Below are 20,918 nucleotides of genomic sequence, written 5' to 3'. Positions count from 1 at the left end.
ATTTGTATACATATTATTTTGTGCTTTTAATCACAATGTATATACAGCTTATATTGATTTATTTTCTGTTTTGCACTATATATGATTATATGTCCTTAGGTCATCACAATAAGTATTGCATAAAATAATCCACTAAAGTGAAATACTTTAATGTATTGAAACATTTCATTATTGATCATTTAAGTCCTCCTTCATTTTTCTTATTAATATTGTTGTAGCTGTCTTAATATAAACCTTTTCTTCCTTTTGAACTCTTTTCTTAGGATCCATTTCTTGTCTGGGAAACTTAGTCAAGTCATATGAACTTCTTTATGTGTTATTTTGTCTAGGATTTCTCCAGTGATGATTCTAAGTTAGAATATAACGTAGATGCTGCAAATGGCATAGTTATGGAAGGATATCTGTTCAAACGAGCCAGCAATGCCTTCAAAACTTGGAACAGGTAATATATTTCAAATACTAGTCTTGATCTGTACATAGTTTTGATTTTCTGACTTTCTCTGTGATTTGACAACTCTCTCCTTCATAATTCTTTAACTTCTGTAAATTCCATAGAAACTTTCCTGAACCCAGTCTATTGAAGATAGATGCCCTTTAGAAGCAGGTGAAGAATAAAATCATTAATTCTAAATTCTAAAAATAAGCAAGGATTAAATAAGGAAGCAAGGAGAATTTTTATAATGCTTGGTCTATAGTGGCTAGCTCATTATAGTAAATAAATTTTGAATATGGTCTACCTCCTATATTTGTCATAAAATAGATTTGGGTACAAATTATGAATATGATAGATGAATAGGACAAGTGAGCTTTCTTTTTTCTTTTGGTTTCTCCTCTATATGATGTTTATGTACATTTATTCTTAGTGTTTGCTTATTGTATTAGTACATTTTCTCACTGTTATAAAGATACTACCTGAGACTGGGTAATTTATAAAGAAAAGAGTTTTAATTGACTCACAGTTCTCCATGGCTGGGGAGGCCTCAGGAAACTTACAGTCATGGCAGAAGGTGAAGGGGAAGCAGGTACCTTCTTCGCAAGGCAGCAGAGAGAGAGTGCTCAGGGGAAATTGCTGCTTTTAAACCATTATATCTTGTGAGAACTCCCTCACTATCATGAGAACAGCATGGGGGAAACCGCTCCCATGATCCAATCACCTCCCACCAGGTCCTTTTTTCAACATGTGGGGATTACAATTTAAGATGAGATTTGGGTGGGGATACAGAGCCAAACCATATTTCACCCCTGGCCTTTCTCAAATCTCATGTCCTTTTCACATTTCAAAATCAATCAGGACTTCCCAACAGTTCCCCAAAGTCTTATCTCATTCCACCATTAACTCAAAAGTCCAAGTCCACAGTCTTATCTGAGAAAAGGCAAGTCCCTTCTGTCTATGAGCCTGTAAAATAAAAAACAAGTTAGTTACTTCCAAGATACAAGGGAGGTGTAGGCATTGGGTAAATGTTCCCATTCCAGATGGGAAAATATGACCAAAACAAAGGGGTCACAGGCCCCACACAAGTTCAAAACCCAGCCAGGCAGTCATTAAATCTTAAAGCTCTAAAATCTCCTTTGACTCCATGTCTCACATTCCAGGGCAGGCTATGCAGTGGGTGGGTTCCCATGGCCTTAAGGCAACTCCACCTCTGTGGCTCTGCAGGATATAGCCCCTGCACTGCATTGAGTGCCTGCAGTGTTTCCAGGTGCATGGTGCAAGCTGTTGGTGGATCTACCTTTCTGGGGTCTGGAGGATGGTGGCCCTCTTCTCAAAGCTCCACTAGGCAGTGCCACAGTGGGGACTGTATGTGGGAGATCCAATCCCACATTCCCTTCTGCACTGCTTTAGGAGAGGTTCTCCATGAGGGCTCCTCCCCTGCCGCAGACTTCTGCCTGGACCTTCAAGCATTTCTATACATCCTCTGGAATCTAGGTGGAGTTTCCCAAACCTAAATTCTCATCTTCCATGCATCTGTAGGCCTAATACCACATGGAAGCCACCAATGCTTGGGGCTTGCCCACTCTGAAGCAGTGGCCCGAGCTGTACCTTGGCCTCTTTTAGCCATGGCTGGAATTGGAGTGGCTGGGATGCAGGGCACCAAGTCCCAAGGCTGCACAGAGCAGCAGAGTCCTGGGCCCTGGCCCACAATACTATTTTTCCCTCCTAGGTCTCCGGACCTGTCATGGGAGGGTCTGCCTCAAAGATTTCTTACATGCCCTGGAGACATTTTTCCCATTGTCTTGGATGTAAACATTCAGCTCCTCATTATTTATGCAAATTTTTGCAGCTGGCTTGAATTTCTCCTCAGAAAATGGATTTTTCTTTTATACCTCATGGTCAGGTTGCAAATTTTCCAAACTGTTATGCTCTGCTTCCCTTTTAAACTAAGTTCCAATTTCATATCTTTTCTTTGTGAACGCATATAACGGAACACTTTTGGGAAATCCAAGTCACCTCTTGAATGTTTTCCTGCTTAGAAATTTCTTCTGCCAGATATCCTAAATCCTCTCTCTCAAGTTTAAGGTTCCACAGATCTCTAGGGCAGGGGCAAAAATGCTGCCAGTCTCTTTGCTAAAGTATAGCGAGAGTGACATTTGTTCCAGTTCCCAATAAGTTCTTCATCTCCATCTGAGACCACCTCAGCCTGGACTTCATTGTCCATATCAGTATCAGCATTTTGGTCAAAAGCATTCAATAAGTCTCTTGGAAGTTCCAAACTTTCCCTCATCTTCCTGCCTTCTGAGCCCTCCAAACTGTTCCAACCTCTGCCTGTTACTCATTTCCAAAGTGGCTTCCACATTTTCAGATTATCTTTATAGCAGTACCCCACTCTGCTGGTACCAGTTCTCTGTATTAGTCCATGTTCACACTGCTATAAAGATACTACCTGAGACTGGGTAATTTATAAAGAAAGGAGTTTCAATTGACTCACAGTTCTCCATGGCTGGGGAAGCCCCAGGAAACTTAGAATTATGGCAGAAGGGGAAGCAGGCATCTTCCTCACAAAGGTGGTAGGAGAGAGAGAGCTCAGGGGAAACTGCCACTTTTAAACTATCAGATCTCCTAAGAACTCCCTCACCATCACGAGAACAGCATGGGGAAAACTGCCTGCATGACTCAGTCACCTCCCACCACATCCGGCCCACAGCATGTGGGGATTATAGTTAAAGGTGAGATTTGGGTAGTGACACAGAGCCAGTCCATATCACTTATGAATCTTTTTTTTTTTCCTGCCCTTTGTGAACAAAATGCTTATGAATCTTTAAGCTAGGTGATACTGATCTTTTGATCTTTGCAATAACTTCAATAAAACAGGAGTTTTAGGAAATAGGATTTTTTTCATATATGAAGCTGTGGCAGTTGGTGCTCCTTTATTCTAAACTTGATGGCTACCAAAAACTTTGAAGGTTTTGCTAAACAAATTTTTATAAAATATAAATCTGTTAAATGTCTGTTAAAAGAATGTATAAAATATTTCATTGTATTTTCTCATGTAGTAATATACTAAAATGAAATAACTTCAGACATTAAAGCTTCAACCAAAAGACTGATTGTCACAGGATCATTCTTCTGGGTATCAGTGCTTATCTTTTATTCAAGGATGCCTCTATTTTTGCCAAAAATAAAAAAGTACTCAAAAAAATTCTGTAATATGAGTAGTAGTTGGATTCTAGTTGATTTACTATTATATTATTGGTTATAATGTGTTTATTACTTGAAGAGAATATGAATTTAATGATGTTGTTTTTATTTTTAAAAAATGGACATTAGTAAATATAATTTCCTAGTAAGTTTAACTTTGTGTTCATTTTTGTTAAATGGAAAAATTTAATGTTTTATTAAAATGGGTTTCTAGTGTAATTATTTTTATGTCTTGGTGTTGAGGTTATATAGAAAAAACATTCACTGGGTGGGCACAGTGGCTCACGCCTATAATCCCAGCACTTCAGGAGACTGGGGCAGGTGAATCACTTGAGGTCAGGAGTTTGAGACCAGCCTGGCCAACATGGTGAAATCCCATCTCTACTAAAAATACAAAAATTAGCCTGGCGTGGTGGTGTATACCTATAATCCCAGCTACTCGGCAGGCTGAGGCAGGAGAATTGCTTGAACACAGGAGGCAGAGGCTGCAGTGAGCCGGGATTGCACCACTGCACTCCAGCCTGGGTGAGACTCTGTCTCAAAAAAAAAAAAAAAAAATTCACTGACATTTCTGAACGTCGGTGATTTATTGAGCATTCCCCAGCATTTGATATTGCCAGATGTTTACATGGTAGGTGGTTTGTTTTATTCAAAATAATTTTTCTGAACCTGAGAGTGAATATAAAATGGAAAGAATAATGATTATATTTGATGTTAAACCTGACTTTAGAGAGCTTTAAAAATAATACATGGGCTGGACATGGTGGTTCATGCCTGTAATCCTAGCACTTTGGGAGGCTGAGGTGGGTGTATCACTTGAGGCCAGCAGTTTGAGACCAGCCTGGCCAACACAGTGAAACCCTGTCTTTACTAAAAATAGAAAAAATTAACTGGACATGGTGGCGCATGCCTGTAATCCCAGCTACTTGGGAGGCTGAGGCAGAAGAATCGCTTGACCCTAGGAGGCAGAAATTGTGGTGAGTCAAGATTGTGCCACCGCACTTCCAGTCTGCGCGACACAGTGAGACTCTGCCTCTCAAATAAATACATAAATAAATAAAAATAAGAATAGTACATGAATATAGGGGGACCAACTCAAGTGGTGTGGTTAGAAATAATGTTTCTAGCTAAAGTGAAAATGAAAACTTAAAATTACATTTTCTAAGCTCTAAAAAGTAAGACAGTAGTCTTTTAAGCCTTTCCTGACAAATTTCTGTAGCCAGAGTAGAAGTTGGAAAAAAAAAAAAACAAAGAAAAAACAGCTTGACCGGTGAGTCTTTATAATAAAGATTCTCACCAGTATGTTTTCATGATATAATGGCAGAATTGAATTTAGCCTTCAGATTTCAAAACAACCTACTTAAAGTTTAACAAAGTGAAAATACAGTAGATCCATAGAAACATACTATTATGTTAAGAAGAAAAGAAATGAACTTCCATGGACTACTACAATGAGAGATGGTCTCAGACTTCAAAATGAAGCATACTAAGTGTTAGTGGAATATTGCACTACCATTTAGGACAATAGAAGGAAATTAATTTTGATTTACACATGAACCTTTTCATTATTATTTATTTTCTGAATTACATTGGCATAGATATTAAAACAGCTAAAATCAAGTGAGGAATAATGGTTAAATTTTCAGTTGCAGACATGACCTCCTGTTTACAAAGTGAAAAAAAAAATGCCTTTGGAAATTAGGCTGTTGTTAAAGGAGATGCCATCTGTACGTAGTGAAATGGCAGTTATTGATTAGAATCATAGATTGTAGAGCACCCTTGTTTTCAATAAAGAAATGGAACTTCAGAGAGATAGTCACTCTTTCAAGGTCACACAGCTGGTTTGTGAACAAATTGAGGTGCAAAACCTGGAACTCTGAACTCTGAAGAAGGAAAATAAATAGATACTAACATAATTTATTTAGTGATAACTTGGAAACACTAATAACAAAACTGAATAATTACTTGCTATGCTCAGTCTTTGTTGAAATAGAAAATACAGCTAAAAGCATAGAATGTACTACATGGTATTTTAAAGCAAAATGTTCCGTATGCTGCTGGTATAGATGTAAATGTTTTATTTCTATTGGCCTTTTGTATTATAAGAAGTGTATACATAGATTAAAGATTAATACTACGTATGTGTGGCCTTCAAGTCACTGATATCATTTCATGAAAATAGGGTGGGCAATTGGGAGAAATATTTTTGGCTAATATTTTATAATCTTTGATATCCTCTATTTAGTGAACCTACTTTCTTTATGACAACTTTTCATTTATCTCAGGTTTATATAGGCAATTCCTACAGTGATTATTTTCCTTAATTTTTAGGAGCTGCTTATTAAGATGAGGCACGAGATACTATCTATATTTTATAGCCATGACCATTGAGGCAGAAAATAATAGTAGAGGTATATCCCAAGTATGCTAAGTCCTGCCAGAACTTCCTGTAACATAGTATTTGAAGAACTTTTTGAATATTCTTGAAATTTTCAGAGTCTTAAGAGTTGGAATTAATTGTACAAATGCATATGTGTATAAAAAGTAAATAAAATGCAACAGATACTTTTGATTATTTTGTTAGGTTCAGAGCTTAAGCTTGTTTCTTAATTCTTGCTTTATTTTCGTATCATGCTAGTCCTTTGCTTATTTTGCACATTTTTCGTTTTCATTCTTTTACCACCTTTCCCTTATGTTTTAATCCTGCCCCTTTTTTCACACGACAGGAAAAAGCCCGATCATATCAGGTACCAAATGGCTTCCTTCCCTTTACCCTCATCTTACTCCAGTTTCCTTTTTGGCACGAGAAAGCTCATAATTAACTTGCATTCCAGTTGGATTACTTGCAATGGATAAAAAGTCTCTTTATGTTTTAAATTGGGAAGAAAATATAAATATTTTGAGAAATGGAATTATACCTTTTAATTGTACATCTCCTCAATTTGTTTTAATCTGTAAAGGAATATTTGATTTATTTATAATTACCCAAAGAAGATACAGATTGAGTAATTTACTTTTTTTTTTTTTAAACATATCTTAGTTTTTTAAAAAGAGAAATAAAGGCTGGATGTGGTGGCATGCCTCTGTGGTCCCAGTTACTCCAGAGGCTGAGGTGGGAGGATCACTTGAGCCCAGGATTTCCAGACTGCAGTGAGCTATGATTGCACCACGACACTCCAGGCTGAGTGACAGAGTGAGGCCCTGTCTCTCAAAAAATTACATATATGTCTAAACAAATAAAAATATAGAGGGAGATAAGCTAGTAAACTCTTTTTAAAAATTAGAGCAGTAACTAGGATTAGTCCTTTTGGTAAATCCATATTGATTATGTTGAAAGACTACATTGTCAGTTCGTTACCTTTTTTTTGTTTTGCCATTTATTTTCTCTGTATAAAAATAAATTGAAGTAAAGGAGCATTCATGTTCAGGCTTTTAATTTTTACCAGTTGTTTACCTGTTTGGCACTTACATGAATGTGTAAATAAACCCATCATCTGTATAGTTCTAGTGATAAAGCTTCTACAGATTTAGAAGTTTGACTTTTACTCATGTTCTTGATTTCAAGAGCAGTCTGGGACTAGTGATCAAACATGGTAGAAGATAACTCGATTTTTTTGTTTATGTATATTTTTCTTTTCCTGCCCAAATTTTGTCATTTGGAAGCTCTAATTGGTATGTTAATATTAATAATATTTAATAATTTATAAATTTAATATTTACAACAAATATATTTTAAAGTATAATATTTAGAATTTAATAAAATGTGTATTGAGTTATTTCAATTTGAGATACAAAGTGGTACCTTATTTTTCTTAATGAAGCAAGAAATTTTTCTATTTTAAAAACTGTCTTGGCTGGGCACGGTGGCTCATGCCTGTAATCCCAGCACTTTGAGAGGCTGAGGTGGGTGGATCACTTGGGGTCAGGAGTTCAGGACCAGCTTGGCCAACGTGGCGAAACCCCGTCTCTACTAAAAATACAAAAATTAGCCGGGCGTGGTGGTGCATGCCTGTAATCCCAGCTACTCAGGAGACTGAGGCAGGAGAATCGCTTGAACTCAGGAGGCGGAGGTTGCAGTGAGCCGAGATTGTGCCACCGCACTCCAGCCTGGGCAACAGAGTGAGACTCCATCTCAAAAACAAAAAACAAAACAAAAAACTGTCTTGTATTTTGGCTTTGTGGTCAGTTTCTGAATCCAAAGTTAAGTATTTTTTCTATATTTCACAGTCCATGAGCTGTTTTTAAGTCTTACTTTTCTTTTTCTTAGAAATGTTAATAACAACTAGGGCGGGGCGTGGTGGCTCATGCCTGTAGTCCCAGCACTTTGGGAGGCCAAGGTGGGTGGATCATTTGAGACCAGGAGTTAGAGACCAGCCTGGCCAACATGGTAAAACCTCGTATTTACTAAAAATACAAAAATTAGCAGGGTGCGGTGGCGTGTGTCTGTAACCCCAGCTACTTGGGAGGCTAAGGTACCAGAATCGCTTGAACCCAGGAAGTGGAAGTTTCAGTGAGCCAAGATCGCACCCCTGCACTCCAGCTTGGGCGACAGAGTGAGACTCTGCTTCAAAACAAACAAACAAACAAAAAACAATGAAATGTTAATAACAACTAGGATTATTCTATAGAAATAATTAAAAATTATATTCCCTTTTACTTACCTGATTAAAGTTTTGGTCAATGTTACTAGTTTTTTTTTTATTTATAATAGCAATGGAGGAGTGACAGTGTCGTAAGACACGCAAATCTTAGTATAATAATTGAAAAAATGTTTTCTACCTAGGATATATGATATTTTTCCTTAAGAGATGTAAAATTAAGAGTTTATATTTTCTTTCCTCAGTTAATAAAAACTGATATTATGAAAACGTCATTCAGAAGCAGATAGATGGCAGAGGAACTGGGTTTCAGAAATACATATGATCCTTAGAGTTAATAATCAGAGGGATAGGTCTTTGACAACAACATAAGTTTTAATATAGCATTTTGATACTATTTTTAGAAGATATTGTCCTAAGATGCAGCTGATCAAGAGCGTGAAAAGTTTACCTAAGTGTGTTTTTTTTTGTTGTTCAGTAAAACTCTTGGTAGATTTCATCAAATTACAGAATTTACTATCATATAAAACAAATGATTTTGTATTACTACAGTTCACCCTACTTCAAATGATTTTTACGTAAACACTTTCATCAGTATCAGAGATTGTTTCCATTGCATGTCATCCTATGTGGCAGGGTTGCACCATTTTGTTTGTTTGTAGGTATTTCCTTAACATTTCTAACAACTATCTGTCCCAAAGTAAAGAAACCCAGAAGTTCTTCCTTTTCTAGCCTACCTCTTGATGATTTGCATTTAGAGGCAACCCAGCTCATTTTATCTAGATGCTTATTTAACAAATATCTTTTTTAATAGTAATGGTGATTCCTCTTTAAGTGGCAAGAAAACCTAAACAGTCTGTCTAGTAAATGGCTTAAAAGTGGAAAAGCATCTTCTAGTCATGAGATGAGAACAGCTTTGGATAATTAACTTAATTTTTAAAAATAGAAATTCTAAATGTCTAAATACAATTTCTAATGCTTCATATTAGTATCAATGAAAAGGTAGAATATCTGCTAATTGATTAATAACTAATGTTACGATAGAAATCATCTTACATGAAACTAATTTTAAAATAATGATTCAAATACTGTTTTACCTTTCATGCTTGATAAGAAGTTTTGCTTTCTTTTCTGAATGGCTTTTGGCTGTGAATTTTTTTATGCCTTTAGGTCTTTTATTGTTTTAATAAATTAGAATTAGTAAATATGTAATATATAGCTTAGATTTTTCTTCTAAAAAAGATAGTAGATTGTTTGCCTAATAATTTACAGTAATGAGCAGAATCATATAAATAGTTGAGTGAATCATTTGTAGTAATAACTTTGATTATTTTACTTAGGAGTATTTTATATGAAAGTAAGGCCAAGCTAATTTGTGATTATCTCTTGTTAGATGTCGTTTCTGACATGATTAGTTTTCTGTTTTGCTTATCAAATCAAACCCTTACTGAATTATCTGCTGAAAGGTTGAAAATAAAGCACAATTTATTTCAATGTTTTTCTGTATACAAGTGGATTTTTTTTTTTTTTTTTTTTTTTTTTTTTTGAGACGGAGTCTTGCTCGGTCGCCCAGGCTGGAGTGCAGTGGTGTGATCTTGGCTCACTGCAACCTCCGCCTCCCGGGTTCAAGCGATTCTCCTGCCTCAGCCTCCTGAGTAGCTAGGATTACAGGTGCCTGCCGCCATGCCCGGCTAATTTTGTATATTTTATTAGAGGCTGGGTTTCACCATGTTGGTCAGGCTGGTCTCGAACTCCTGACCTCAGGTGATCGACTTGCTTTGGCCTTACCTCAGGTAACCTGACCTCAGGTGATCCACTCGCTTTGCTGGGATTAACAGGCATGAGCCACTGTGCCTGGCCACAAGTGGATACTTTTATTCACAATATACATTTATGCCAACTTTATGAGAAAAGCAATTATTTCTGGGGAAAGAGTTCAGTTATTTTTAAGGAACCTCAAAAACTGTAAATTTGTACTTTAAAACAGTTATTATTTGGTGATAGTATAAAGGATAACTGCTTTTGTTAGGATCTAAATTTGTGACATGAAATTAATCAAAATGTAGTACTTTAATTTTCCTAACCTGTGGTTTTAAAACGTTTGTTCTTTACTTTCAATAGTTTTCCCATATTAGAATCAGTTTATATAAAGCAAAATAATACAGTGGACTTCTCAAAACATAATTACCACAATGTGATTTCCAGTGCTTTCTCGAATATTTCATTTCTAACAACAATGGAAATAAATTATGTTTATGAAAACTTAATCTATTTTGTGTTTCTGTAGGCGCTGGTTTTCAATACAGAATAATCAGTTGGTTTACCAGAAAAAATTTAAGGTAGGTGTTAGTAAGTGAAACACCAATGAGTTACCAATTTCAGTTATTTATCTCTTTGTTTTGGTAAACATTGAAGTCTATACATACTCACATGTGTAAAATTAATGCAATTATTTATTAGTTTTATGTTTGAGCAGGTATAAGAGGACTCTAGGGTGGAAAATATCAACATTTAATTCTTAAAAGCAAAGTGATTTTGAATCCTGGGTTCTTAATTCCTTGCTTTGAGATGGATTTTTCTGGGTCACAGGATTTTTAAAAATGTTTTGGTAGCTTTTAAATGGTATATATTAGTTGTACATACTTTTGTGGTACATGTGCTATTTTGATACTTGTATACAATGTGTGATGATCAAATCAGGGTAACTGGGGTATCCATCACCTCAAACATTTTTGTCTTAGGAACATTACAAATCTCCTCTCCTAGCTGTTTTGAAATATACAACATACTTTTATTTCTTTATATGTATCTTTGTCTAGTCCATGACAGAAATAACACTGCCATTCCATAGCACTATTTTGAAGATGAAAGAGAGGGTGCCTTTTAAATAATGTCACAGTAGGGCCAAAGGTGATAAGACAGAATGGCTAAAAATTACATTAATTAAAATGTAAGCTGAAAGTAATTTAAATAGAACCCCTTAAATTTGTTAATATCGTTTTATATGTTTGTTTTCCTGAACCTTATTTTAAGGATGAGGACGTTTTATTTATGGGAAAGACATATTGGGATTACATATGAGTTGAGAATATTAAAATAACTAGAAACAAAAGAAGGAATCATTAGTTAATGGATAACTTGCTTTTCACCTAGTTACTTTTTATGAATGATACTCTGTAAACTGCAGATTTCAAATCTCTACTCTTGAGATGACACAATATGAAATTTTACTTGCTTGGTTCTGTGGTAGCCGGTTTGTATGACAGAAGCTCTTTAATCAGCTAATTAGTTCATGGTTTCTTCTATTCTGATAAACTTGGTTTTGAATTTATATTTTTATTAAACAGTAGAAAGTGATAAAATCTTTGATTCTCTTAGATATTTTAAGAAGTTATAGCTTTCTTTGAGGAATTTAAAACTTGACTGAATAAAAGCTTCTCTTCTGGAGGAAAGTAGCTTTTATTATATGTGAGTGGGGACCAGGAGAGTGGATGTAAAAGAAAATGGAAGAAAAGCCACAGAACATTAACATTTATTGAGCATCTACTAAGTATCAAGTGTTGGACTAGGCTCTTTATATGTAAACAATTTCATTTAATCTCTGAATAATTTATGAGGTAGATACAATTATTAACAGGACAAAATTACTTTTTTGTCTATATTGATAACCCCTATCTGTTTGTAAAATAAAATATAAATCTTGAAAATTAGACCAGTTATGCCAAGTAATATTTTTAAGTATTTCATTATTGGTAGTATTAAAACCTAAGTGGAAAAATATGGAAATTTGGTTTCCCCACTATAGGATAATCCGACTGTAGTAGTTGAAGACCTCAGGCTCTGCACAGTGAAACATTGTGAAGACATAGAGCGACGATTCTGCTTTGAGGTGGTCTCGCCAACAAAGTAAGTGGTTCTAAAGGATCCGTGATTTGCTTTTGTGTTTTTATAGTTTGTCTTAAAGAACTTTCCAGAGTAGAGAAATTTGCATTTGTCTGTAATTGTGCTAAAGAGAAAAAAAAGTTTTAAAAGTAAATTTCAGTAATTAATGGTTACAGATATTATAGTCAGATATTTATGTAACTTCTACCATTTATCCTATACTTTAAATTCCATAAAGGTGATTTATGTGCTCATATGAAAGTTTTAGCTATTATGATGATGAATTGAAATCATACGAGTTTCTTTGATAACTATCATTTTATATTTGTACCCAGTAGAAAAAAATGAGTATTTCTATGTTTATATGGTAAATTTAAGAGGTTTTTTTTTAAACATTCAGTGATGGGTTATTTGTTTTTAAGAGATAATTTGTTTCATTGGTACCTTGATTTCTTCGTTAACATACTTTGCCCTAAAGATACATGAAATAAAACCTTTTTTCAACAAATTATATATATTTTTGGCTAGAAAATTATTCAGTAGCAAAGTGGAAAAAATATAAAGCTTATAGGGTGTTTTTGGCATTAACTTAGTGTCTGAGAAAACAATATGTTATTTCCTTTTAGAAGTTGTATGCTCCAGGCAGATTCCGAAAAGCTGCGCCAGGCATGGATTAAGGCTGTTCAGACCAGTATTGCTACTGCTTATAGAGAGAAGGGTGATGAATCAGAGGTTAGTAGAGGTATTAGCAATACCAAATAATATATTGCCAAAATTCTTGATTTTAGTTGCAACATTATATGACTCTATGTAGCATCGTTTTTTATGGAAGATGATTTTATGTAATTGAAATGAGTTTTATTTTTAAAATCTGCATTTAGTTTTTTTGTTTATTTCTCTTTATTTCACTTACCATTTTATGTCAGTATTTGCGAATCTATGTTTATTTTAATATTTGAATATATGAACCAGATTGGAATAAGGTATTTCCCTGTTAGTGTTTTTCCCCAAAAGTATTGTGCCATTTTAGTTAATTGTAAAATAAAATAATGATCATGAAAGGTATTTAAAACTGAATGAAAGCAAAAAAGGGAAGCATAATATTGTCTCTTAGGTGAAGGCCCCTTAAAAAGATAAGGTGAATGTGGAAACTTAGGTCATAGTCTGGCCGCAGTTCCTCAAAGAGCTTACCAAGAAAGTCTTTTGGGCAACGCAGTGAGTGAGTAAATGAGTCCTGGGAAATGGAACTCAACACTTTTGGGTCATCTGGCAAGACTGGCATAGGTTTAGTGATAGATAATTGTTGGGAGTATGGTTAGGGGGATTGATTGCTGTCTAAACTGTATTCCAAAACTTACCGTGGCCAACTTCCAGCTCCCAAATATAGGTCAAAGCAGAGCCTTTTCAGGCATGGGATTGTGGGGGACGACTAACTTGATCGAAGCCAAAAGACATAGAGATGAAAGTAGGAATTTGATCAGTAGCCAAGTTTACGTGAATTTGTCTGGGTACAAATGATGGGAACATTGACGAAGGGCATGTTGCCCTCAATATGTCTGTCTCTAGAATCACACTTCTCCAATCTGGACCAGTTGCTCCCTAAGCCTGTAGCATGGCTGTCAGTCTGGGATTTCCTTACAAAATCATTTCTGGAGTTTCTTCTGTTTCCTGTATCCCATATCTTTGTCCTTCTTGACTTAAGAAAAACTTAAGTACTTTCTCCAGTAGCTTCCTGAAAATGAGGCATTTGTGATTCCATGCGTGTCTGAAAATGTCTTGATTCTGTCCTCATATTTGATTGGTAGTTTGGCTGGGTATTTTAAGATTGGAAATAATCTTGAGAATTTTAACAGCATTGTTTGTTTTTTTAGTTTCCAGTGTTGATGTTGAAGCTTTTTGTATTAATGATCTGTTGTATTTCTCCTCTCCAGTTTCTCTGGGTTTTTTGGATTGGCATTATGATTTTCTTATTTTTGTGTCCGTGTGTGTTGTTTTGCTCTACTTTCTGGGAAATCTTCTCAGTTAATCTTCCGAGTCTTCTATTGAATATTTCAGTTCTGCTAGCACATATTTAATTTCCAAGAGCTGCGTTTGTTCACTAAATGTTTATAAATATAGACCTGTTCTTTCTTCATGGAATCAGTGTTACAGCTGTGGTTCTTAACCATCATTGCATACTATGATGTCACCACACAGGGAGCTTAAAAAACCCCCATTGCTTAGGTACCACCCCAGAACACTTGAATGGAGTTGGGCATCAATACTTTCACAAGCTTCCTGGGTTAGTTCCATGAACAACCAATGTTGAGAGCTATTGCGTTAGAGGCTTCCTTTGGCTATCTCATTATAAGTGTTGGGCACTAAAAACTTCTTCGTAATCTCTGATCCCAAAATTAGGACTTTGTTGACTGGCCTTTGTCTAAGTCTGGACCATTTGTTGAGGAACAACCATCGTCAGGGTCTTTTTGAGTCTTTTCGGCTGATGTGATTTCCCAGAGAAGACTCATTGATCTCCTGCATAGGTGTGAGGGATTGGTGGGGAGCTAAGCGCTGGGTATCTTAGCATATTGTATGTATATGTTCATTTAATCCTCTGGCTTCCACCTTTCAGGTGAAGTTGATCCAGAGACTCTCTGTTTTAATCCTCCAGAGAATAACTTCCAGTCATTGTGTTTGTGTAGAGAGCAGTCATCCCCTAGTGGCATGGAGATGGGGGGCAGCGACAGTAGGATTGAACTGTCCTGCTTAAACAATCATTCCTTCTATTAATACTTTCATGAATTGGTGTCATATTCAGTGCTGTGTTCCTTGAAGTGGCTGACCCAAGTTATGCTGTGTTTGTGTACTTAGTTCTCTAATTTGGTGCAAAAACATTAGCATATAGAGAAACAAACCAACGTGATTCCTGTAATACAGTATTGATATTCTTTCCTTATGTAATTGCTCATTAGCTAATTCCCATTATCGAACATGTTCTGGTAAAACAAGTATTTCTTTCTTAAAATTTCGGAATAATCCTAAACTTACAGGGAAGTTTTTTTTTTGTTTTTTTTTGAGATGAAGTCTCACTCCATTGCCCAGGCTGGTGTGCAGGGGCCCCATCTCGGCTTACTGCAACTTCCACCTCCCAGGTTCAAGCGATTCTCCTGCCTCAGCCTCCCCAGTAGCTAGGATTACAGGCGTGTGCCACCATGCCCGGCTAATTTTTTTTTGTATTTTTAGTAGAGACAGGGTTTCACCATATTGGCCGGGCTGCTCTCGAACTCCTGACTTCGTGATCCACCGACCTCAGCTTCCCAAAGTGCTGAGATTACAGGCATGAGCTACTATGCCTGACCTGAAATGTTTTTAAACCAGAAGACTTTTTATAGACCATATCTGTCATTGTTTAGGATCTAAGTACCACATCTTTGTATTTGGTCATTATGGCCATGTAGTGGGATGGCGGGGAGACAGAGTCTTGCCCTGTTTCCCATTCTGGAATGCAGTGGTGTGATCATAGTTCACGGCAGCCTTGACCTCCTGGGCTCAAGCAATCCTCCTACCTCAGTCTCCTGAGTAGCTGGGACCACAGGTGTATACCACCATGTCTAGCTCATTTGTTTGTATGTATGTATGTATGTATTTATGTACATATGATGGAGTCTCACTCTGTCACCCAGGCTGGAGTGCAGTGTCATGATCTTGGCTCACTGCAACCTCTGCCTCCTGGGTTTAAGTGATTCTCATGCCTCAGCCTCCTGAGTAGCTGGGATCACAGGTGTGTGCCACTATGCCTAGCTAATTTGTATGTATGTATGTATTTACGTACATATGATGGAGTCTCACTCTGTCACCCAGGCTGGAGTGCAGTGGCATGATCTTGGCTTACTACAACAGCCCGCTCCCGGTTTAAGCATTTTTTTTTTTTTTTTTTTTTTTTTTTTTTTTTTTTTTTTTTTTTTTTTTTTTTTTTTTTTTTTTTTTTCTCAGCCTCCTGAGTAGCTGGGATCAGGTGTGTGCCACTATGCCTAGCTAATTTGTATGTATGTATGTATTTACGTACATATGATGGAGTCTCACTCTGTCACCCAGGCTGGAGTGCAGTGGCATGATCTTGGCTTACTACAACAGCCCGCTCCCGGGTTTAAGCAATTCTCATGCCTCAGCCTTCTGAGTAGCTGGGACCACAGGTGTGTGCCACCATGCCTAGCTAATTTGTATGTATGTATGTATGTATGTATGTATGTATGTATGTATGTATTTACACTCATATGACGGAGTCTCACTCTGTCACCCAGGTTGGAGTCTCACTCTCTCAACATGATCTTGGCTCACTGCAACCTCTGTCTCCTGGGTTTAAGTGATTCTCATGCCTCAGCCTCCTGAGTAGCTGGGATCACAGGTGTGTGCCACCACACCCAGCTAATTTTTTTGTATTTTTAGTAGAGACAGGGTTTCACTGTGTTGGCCAGCCTGGTCTTGAACTCCTGGCCTAAAGTGATCCACCTGCCTCAGCCTCCCAAAGTGTTGAGATTACAGACATGAGCCATTGTGCCCAGACATATTATTTTTTAGAGACAGGCTCTTGCTCTGTTGCCCAGGCTGATCTTGAACACCTGGATCCAAGTGATCCTCCCGCTTCAGCTTCCTAAAGTGCTGGGATTACAGGTGTGAGACACCGCTCTCGGCCAAAAAATTAACTTTTTGTTAATCAGCCATCTTTTGCTTTTCTTCTCTTTTATCTAATATCCCTTGAAGTTTTAAACATTGTATGTTCTATATTTGATTCACTCTGTAGTTATAATTATGTAGTTGATCGCTTCTTTACTATTTATATAAGCTCATACCTTTCCTAGTTACTCACTGCAGTAATTAACTTGCTTTATCCCTGAGAGGTCTGAAAAAAAACAATGACCAGTGTAAAGTTTATTGAACGCCTTGGAAAAGTGTGGTATAAAACAATAATATGTATTTCATTCTTGAGTTTGAATAATCCCTTACATATTTCCTCTGTCTCCACCCTGCATGTTAGACTGGTGTTCCCTTTCTCTCTGACTTCATCTTTTGTACATATGTTCATTGTGTCATTTATTATACATAATTTTAAATGTTTACACGTTTCTCCCCACTGGAATAAAAGCTCACTGATGGAAGAACCTACATCTTTTTATCCGTGAATTTCTAGCTAGAATATTGTCTGGCTTATGCCTGTAACAGGCCTTTAATTTATTGATTGGAAGCTTTAGTTTGGAGCATGTAGTGTGCAAGAAAGTATTTCAGTCTTTCTTTTTTAAAAACAAGAATTCTTAATTCTTTTAGAAGCTGGATAAGAAATCATCTCCATCCACAGGAAGCCTAGATTCTGGAAATGAGTCAAAAGAGAAATTATTGAAAGGAGAAAGTGCGCTTCAGCGGGTTCAGTGTATCCCTGGCAATGCCAGCTGTTGTGACTGTGGCCTGGCAGATCCGCGGTGGGCCAGCATCAACCTGGGCATCACCTTGTGTATCGAGTGCTCCGGAATTCACCGGTGGGTAGGCCTCCCCAGGAGGAGAATTTCTCCTTTTGGATAAACACAGATTGAAATGGTTATGTTTCACTCGTTAGCTGCCCTTTTCCACTTCCCTAATTTAATCACCAGTTTGTATCTTTGTACCTTTTAAGAAGTAGTTAAAATCCTGGTTTGTAAAAGCTTTTGAGGACTTTGGCTCATCATTCATTACTAAACAGAAGATCTGTGCCTATATGTGTATGTTGAGGGCTTTATTAGAGCCTATGTCACGTTAAAAAAGAATTTGCGCAAATATGCAAACAGAGACTTGATAGTAATGCAGTCATCTTTTTTCCACTTAGGAGCCTTGGGGTTCATTTTTCAAAAGTACGATCTTTAACTTTAGACACCTGGGAGCCAGAACTTTTAAAGGTAAAAAAAAATTTTGCTTTAAAATATTTCATATTTTCACATGAAAGTGAAGATTTTAGAATCTTGGTTTACAAATGTATGAGTTCTTCATGCTAACAATGTATGCTAGCTAAATTGTATTGAAACACATCTGAGGCTATTTTGGCAAATCTGGTGTTTTCATTATAAGTTTTAAAAATGGCTACATTTGGCTGGGCGCAGTGGCTAACGCCTGTAATCCCAGCACTTTAGGAAGCCGAGGCGGGCGGATCATGAGGTCAGGAGATCGAGACCATCCTGGCTAACACGGTGAAACTCCATCTCTACTAAAAAATACAAAAAATTAGCCAGGCGTGGTGGTGGGTGCCTGTAGTCCCAGCTACTCAGGAGGCTGAGGCAGGAGAATGGCGTGAACCCGGGAGGCAGAGCTTGCAGTGAGCCGAGATCGCACCACTGCACTCCAGCCTGGGCGACAGCATGACTCCGTCTCAAAAAAGAAAAAAAAAGAATAAAAAAAGGCTACATTTATATATAGCACTCTTAACTCCAGGTTAGTTCACTGTTCTTGTTTTCCTTGAGACAAGGTCTTCTCGCTCCCTTGTGAAAGCTGTGTAGTGGCACCATCACAGCTTACTGCAGCCTGGACTTCCTTGGCTCAAAGAATCCTTGTGCCGCAGACCCCCCAAGCAATTGACACCACAGATGCATGCCACCATGCCCAGCTAATTTTTGTATTTTTTGTAGAGACAGGGTTTCACCATGTTGCCCAGACTGGCCTTGTACTCCTGGGCTCAAGCAGTCCATCTACCTTGGCCTCCCAAAGTGCTGGGACTACAGGTGTGAGCCACTACCCTTGGCCCAGTTCAGATTCTATGTCTTTTTTTTTTTTTTTTTTTTTTTAAAGACGGAGTCTCGCTCTGTCGCCCAGGCTGGAGTGCAGTGGTGCGATCTCAGCTCACTGCAAGCTCTGCCTCCCGGGTGCCCGCCACCACGCCCGGCTAATTTTTTGTATTTTTAGTAGAGACGGGGTTTCACCGTGGTCTCAATCTCCTGATCTCGTGATCCGCCCGCCTCGGCCTCCCAAAGTGCTGGGATTACAAGCGCGAGCCACTGCGCCCGGCCTGTATGTCTTAATTTTAATCTTTTCTGATTAGATTCTTATTAAATATATAAGAGGTCTATTGCTATACTAAACTTTATAATGGATTAGAAAAGCTTTTGACACCATTGTGTTGTTTTAGCATAGGATGATTTGCAAATTTACATTTGTCAGGTTAGGAGTCATACCAAGTCTTCCTTTTTTCCCTGTGTCTAAGAATTTATATCTATGAAAATGTCATAAATAATTTTAGACCACTACCGGTTTCTGATAAGATTTACAAAATTCGAAATAGTAGTATAATCCTTTTAATTCCTGCCATCTAGTTTACCACATTGTAGAAAATAGATGAGTTTAAGGGTTGGAGTATATACTCACTTGTTTCTGTCTGAAACTTGTGGCCGGGTGCAGTGGCTCATGCCTGTAATCCCAGCACTTTGGGACGCCAAAGTGGGTGGATCACTTGAGGTCAGGAGTTTGAAACCAGCCTTGCCAACATGGTGAAACTCTGTCTCTATTAAAAATACAAAAATTAGCTGGGCGTGGTGGCACATGCCTGTAGTCCCAGCTACTCGAGAGGCTGAGGCAGGAGAATTGCTTGAATCCAGGAATCCAGGAGGCAGAGGTTGCAGTGAGCCAAGATTGCACCACTGCACTCCAGCCTGGGAGACAGAGGAAGACTGTGTCTCAAAAAAAAAAAAAAAAAAGTAGAAACTAATTCCCATTCTTTTTAAAATAGAATGTTTTTTATTTTTTTGAAATTCACTCATTTTTATAAGAATATTTTTCAAATTTTAATCATAGTATATTGTGAATTTATTTAGTGTAGAGTAGAAAATGTGTGCCTAACTCTTGATATTTTTTCCAAATTCTCTTTTTTTTTTTGAGAGTCTCGCTGTGTCGCCCAAGCTGGAGTGCAGTGGCGCGATCTTGACTCACTGCAAGCTCCACCTCCCGGGTTCATGCCATTCTCCTCCCTCAGCTTCCTGAGTAGCTGAGACTACAGGTGCCCACCACCCGGCCCAGCTAATTTTTTGTGTTTTTAGTAGAGGCAGAGTTTCACTGTCTTAGCCAGGATGGTCTTGATCTCCTGACCTCGTGATCCGCCCGCCTTGGCCTCCCAAAGTGGTGGGATTACAGGCGTGAGTCACTGCACCCGGCCTTTTTTTTTTTTTTTTGAGACGGAGTCTCACTTTGTCACCCAGGCTGGGGTGCAGTGGTGCAATCTTGGTTCACTGCAACCTCCGTCTCCTGGGTTGGAGCAATTCTTGTGCCTCAGCCTCCCAAGTAATTTTTTTTTTTTTTTTGTAGTTTTTGTAGAGACGGGGTTTCGCCATGTTGCCAAGGCTGGTCTTGAACTCCTGGCCTCAAGTGATCTGCCTGCCTCGGCCTCCCAAAGTGCTGGGATTACAGGCATGAGCCACCACACCCAGGCAATTTTTCCAAATCCGTAACCAACTTTCTTAGCATCGGTAATTGAAAAATCCTTTCCTTTCCCATCATTTTCTTATTTTTCCTTTGCCTTACATTAAATTTCTTGTAAATAAGGTTGATTTCTGTGCTACTAGTCTTATGCAGTGATGTCTCACAGTACCAGTGCAGATTTTAAAGAAGACTTTATATATAATAATTAGTATCTTTACTTTAAAAATGAAAAATATGCTGTATAAAACTAGAAGTAATAATTGCTCAGAGAAGGAATTAGCACATTTAAGATTTTTAAGAGGTAGCTGGGCTATGGGACGAGGGGAAAGAAAGTGACAGGGAGAGATAATAGAAACAATAAATGGAAGGCCAGGCGCAGTGGCTGACGCCTATAA

At 37.5% G+C, this 20,918-nt stretch overlaps 1 protein-coding gene across 7 annotated transcripts in view; it reads left to right on the top strand.

The window, feature by feature from the left end:
- The window catches only part of ACAP2 (ArfGAP with coiled-coil, ankyrin repeat and PH domains 2), a 176,613-nt gene that overhangs the window by 131,455 nt on the left and 24,240 nt on the right, over window positions 1-20,918 (top strand). For 4 of the 7 annotated variants that reach the window (XM_030823005.1, XM_030823009.1, XM_030823006.1 and 1 more), the window contains 7 exons: window positions 330-442; window positions 6,364-6,384; window positions 10,523-10,574; window positions 12,041-12,141; window positions 12,744-12,849; window positions 17,419-17,627; window positions 17,951-18,020. In XM_030823005.1, the coding sequence (XP_030678865.1) occupies window positions 330-442; window positions 6,364-6,384; window positions 10,523-10,574; window positions 12,041-12,141; window positions 12,744-12,849; window positions 17,419-17,627; window positions 17,951-18,020 (672 nt within the window). The remainder of the gene's footprint in view (window positions 1-329; window positions 443-6,363; window positions 6,385-10,522; window positions 10,575-12,040; window positions 12,142-12,743; window positions 12,850-17,418; window positions 17,628-17,950; window positions 18,021-20,918) is intronic. The other 3 variants (XM_003280421.4, XM_030823007.1, XM_012510780.2) reach the window with 1 other exon arrangement.

Source organism: Nomascus leucogenys, chromosome 11 (genome assembly GCF_006542625.1).
Source record: "Nomascus leucogenys isolate Asia chromosome 11, Asia_NLE_v1, whole genome shotgun sequence".
Taxonomy (NCBI): domain Eukaryota; kingdom Metazoa; phylum Chordata; class Mammalia; order Primates; family Hylobatidae; genus Nomascus; species Nomascus leucogenys.
Note: the sequence above shows the minus strand (reverse complement) of the source record. Positions and strands in the feature narration are given on the sequence as shown.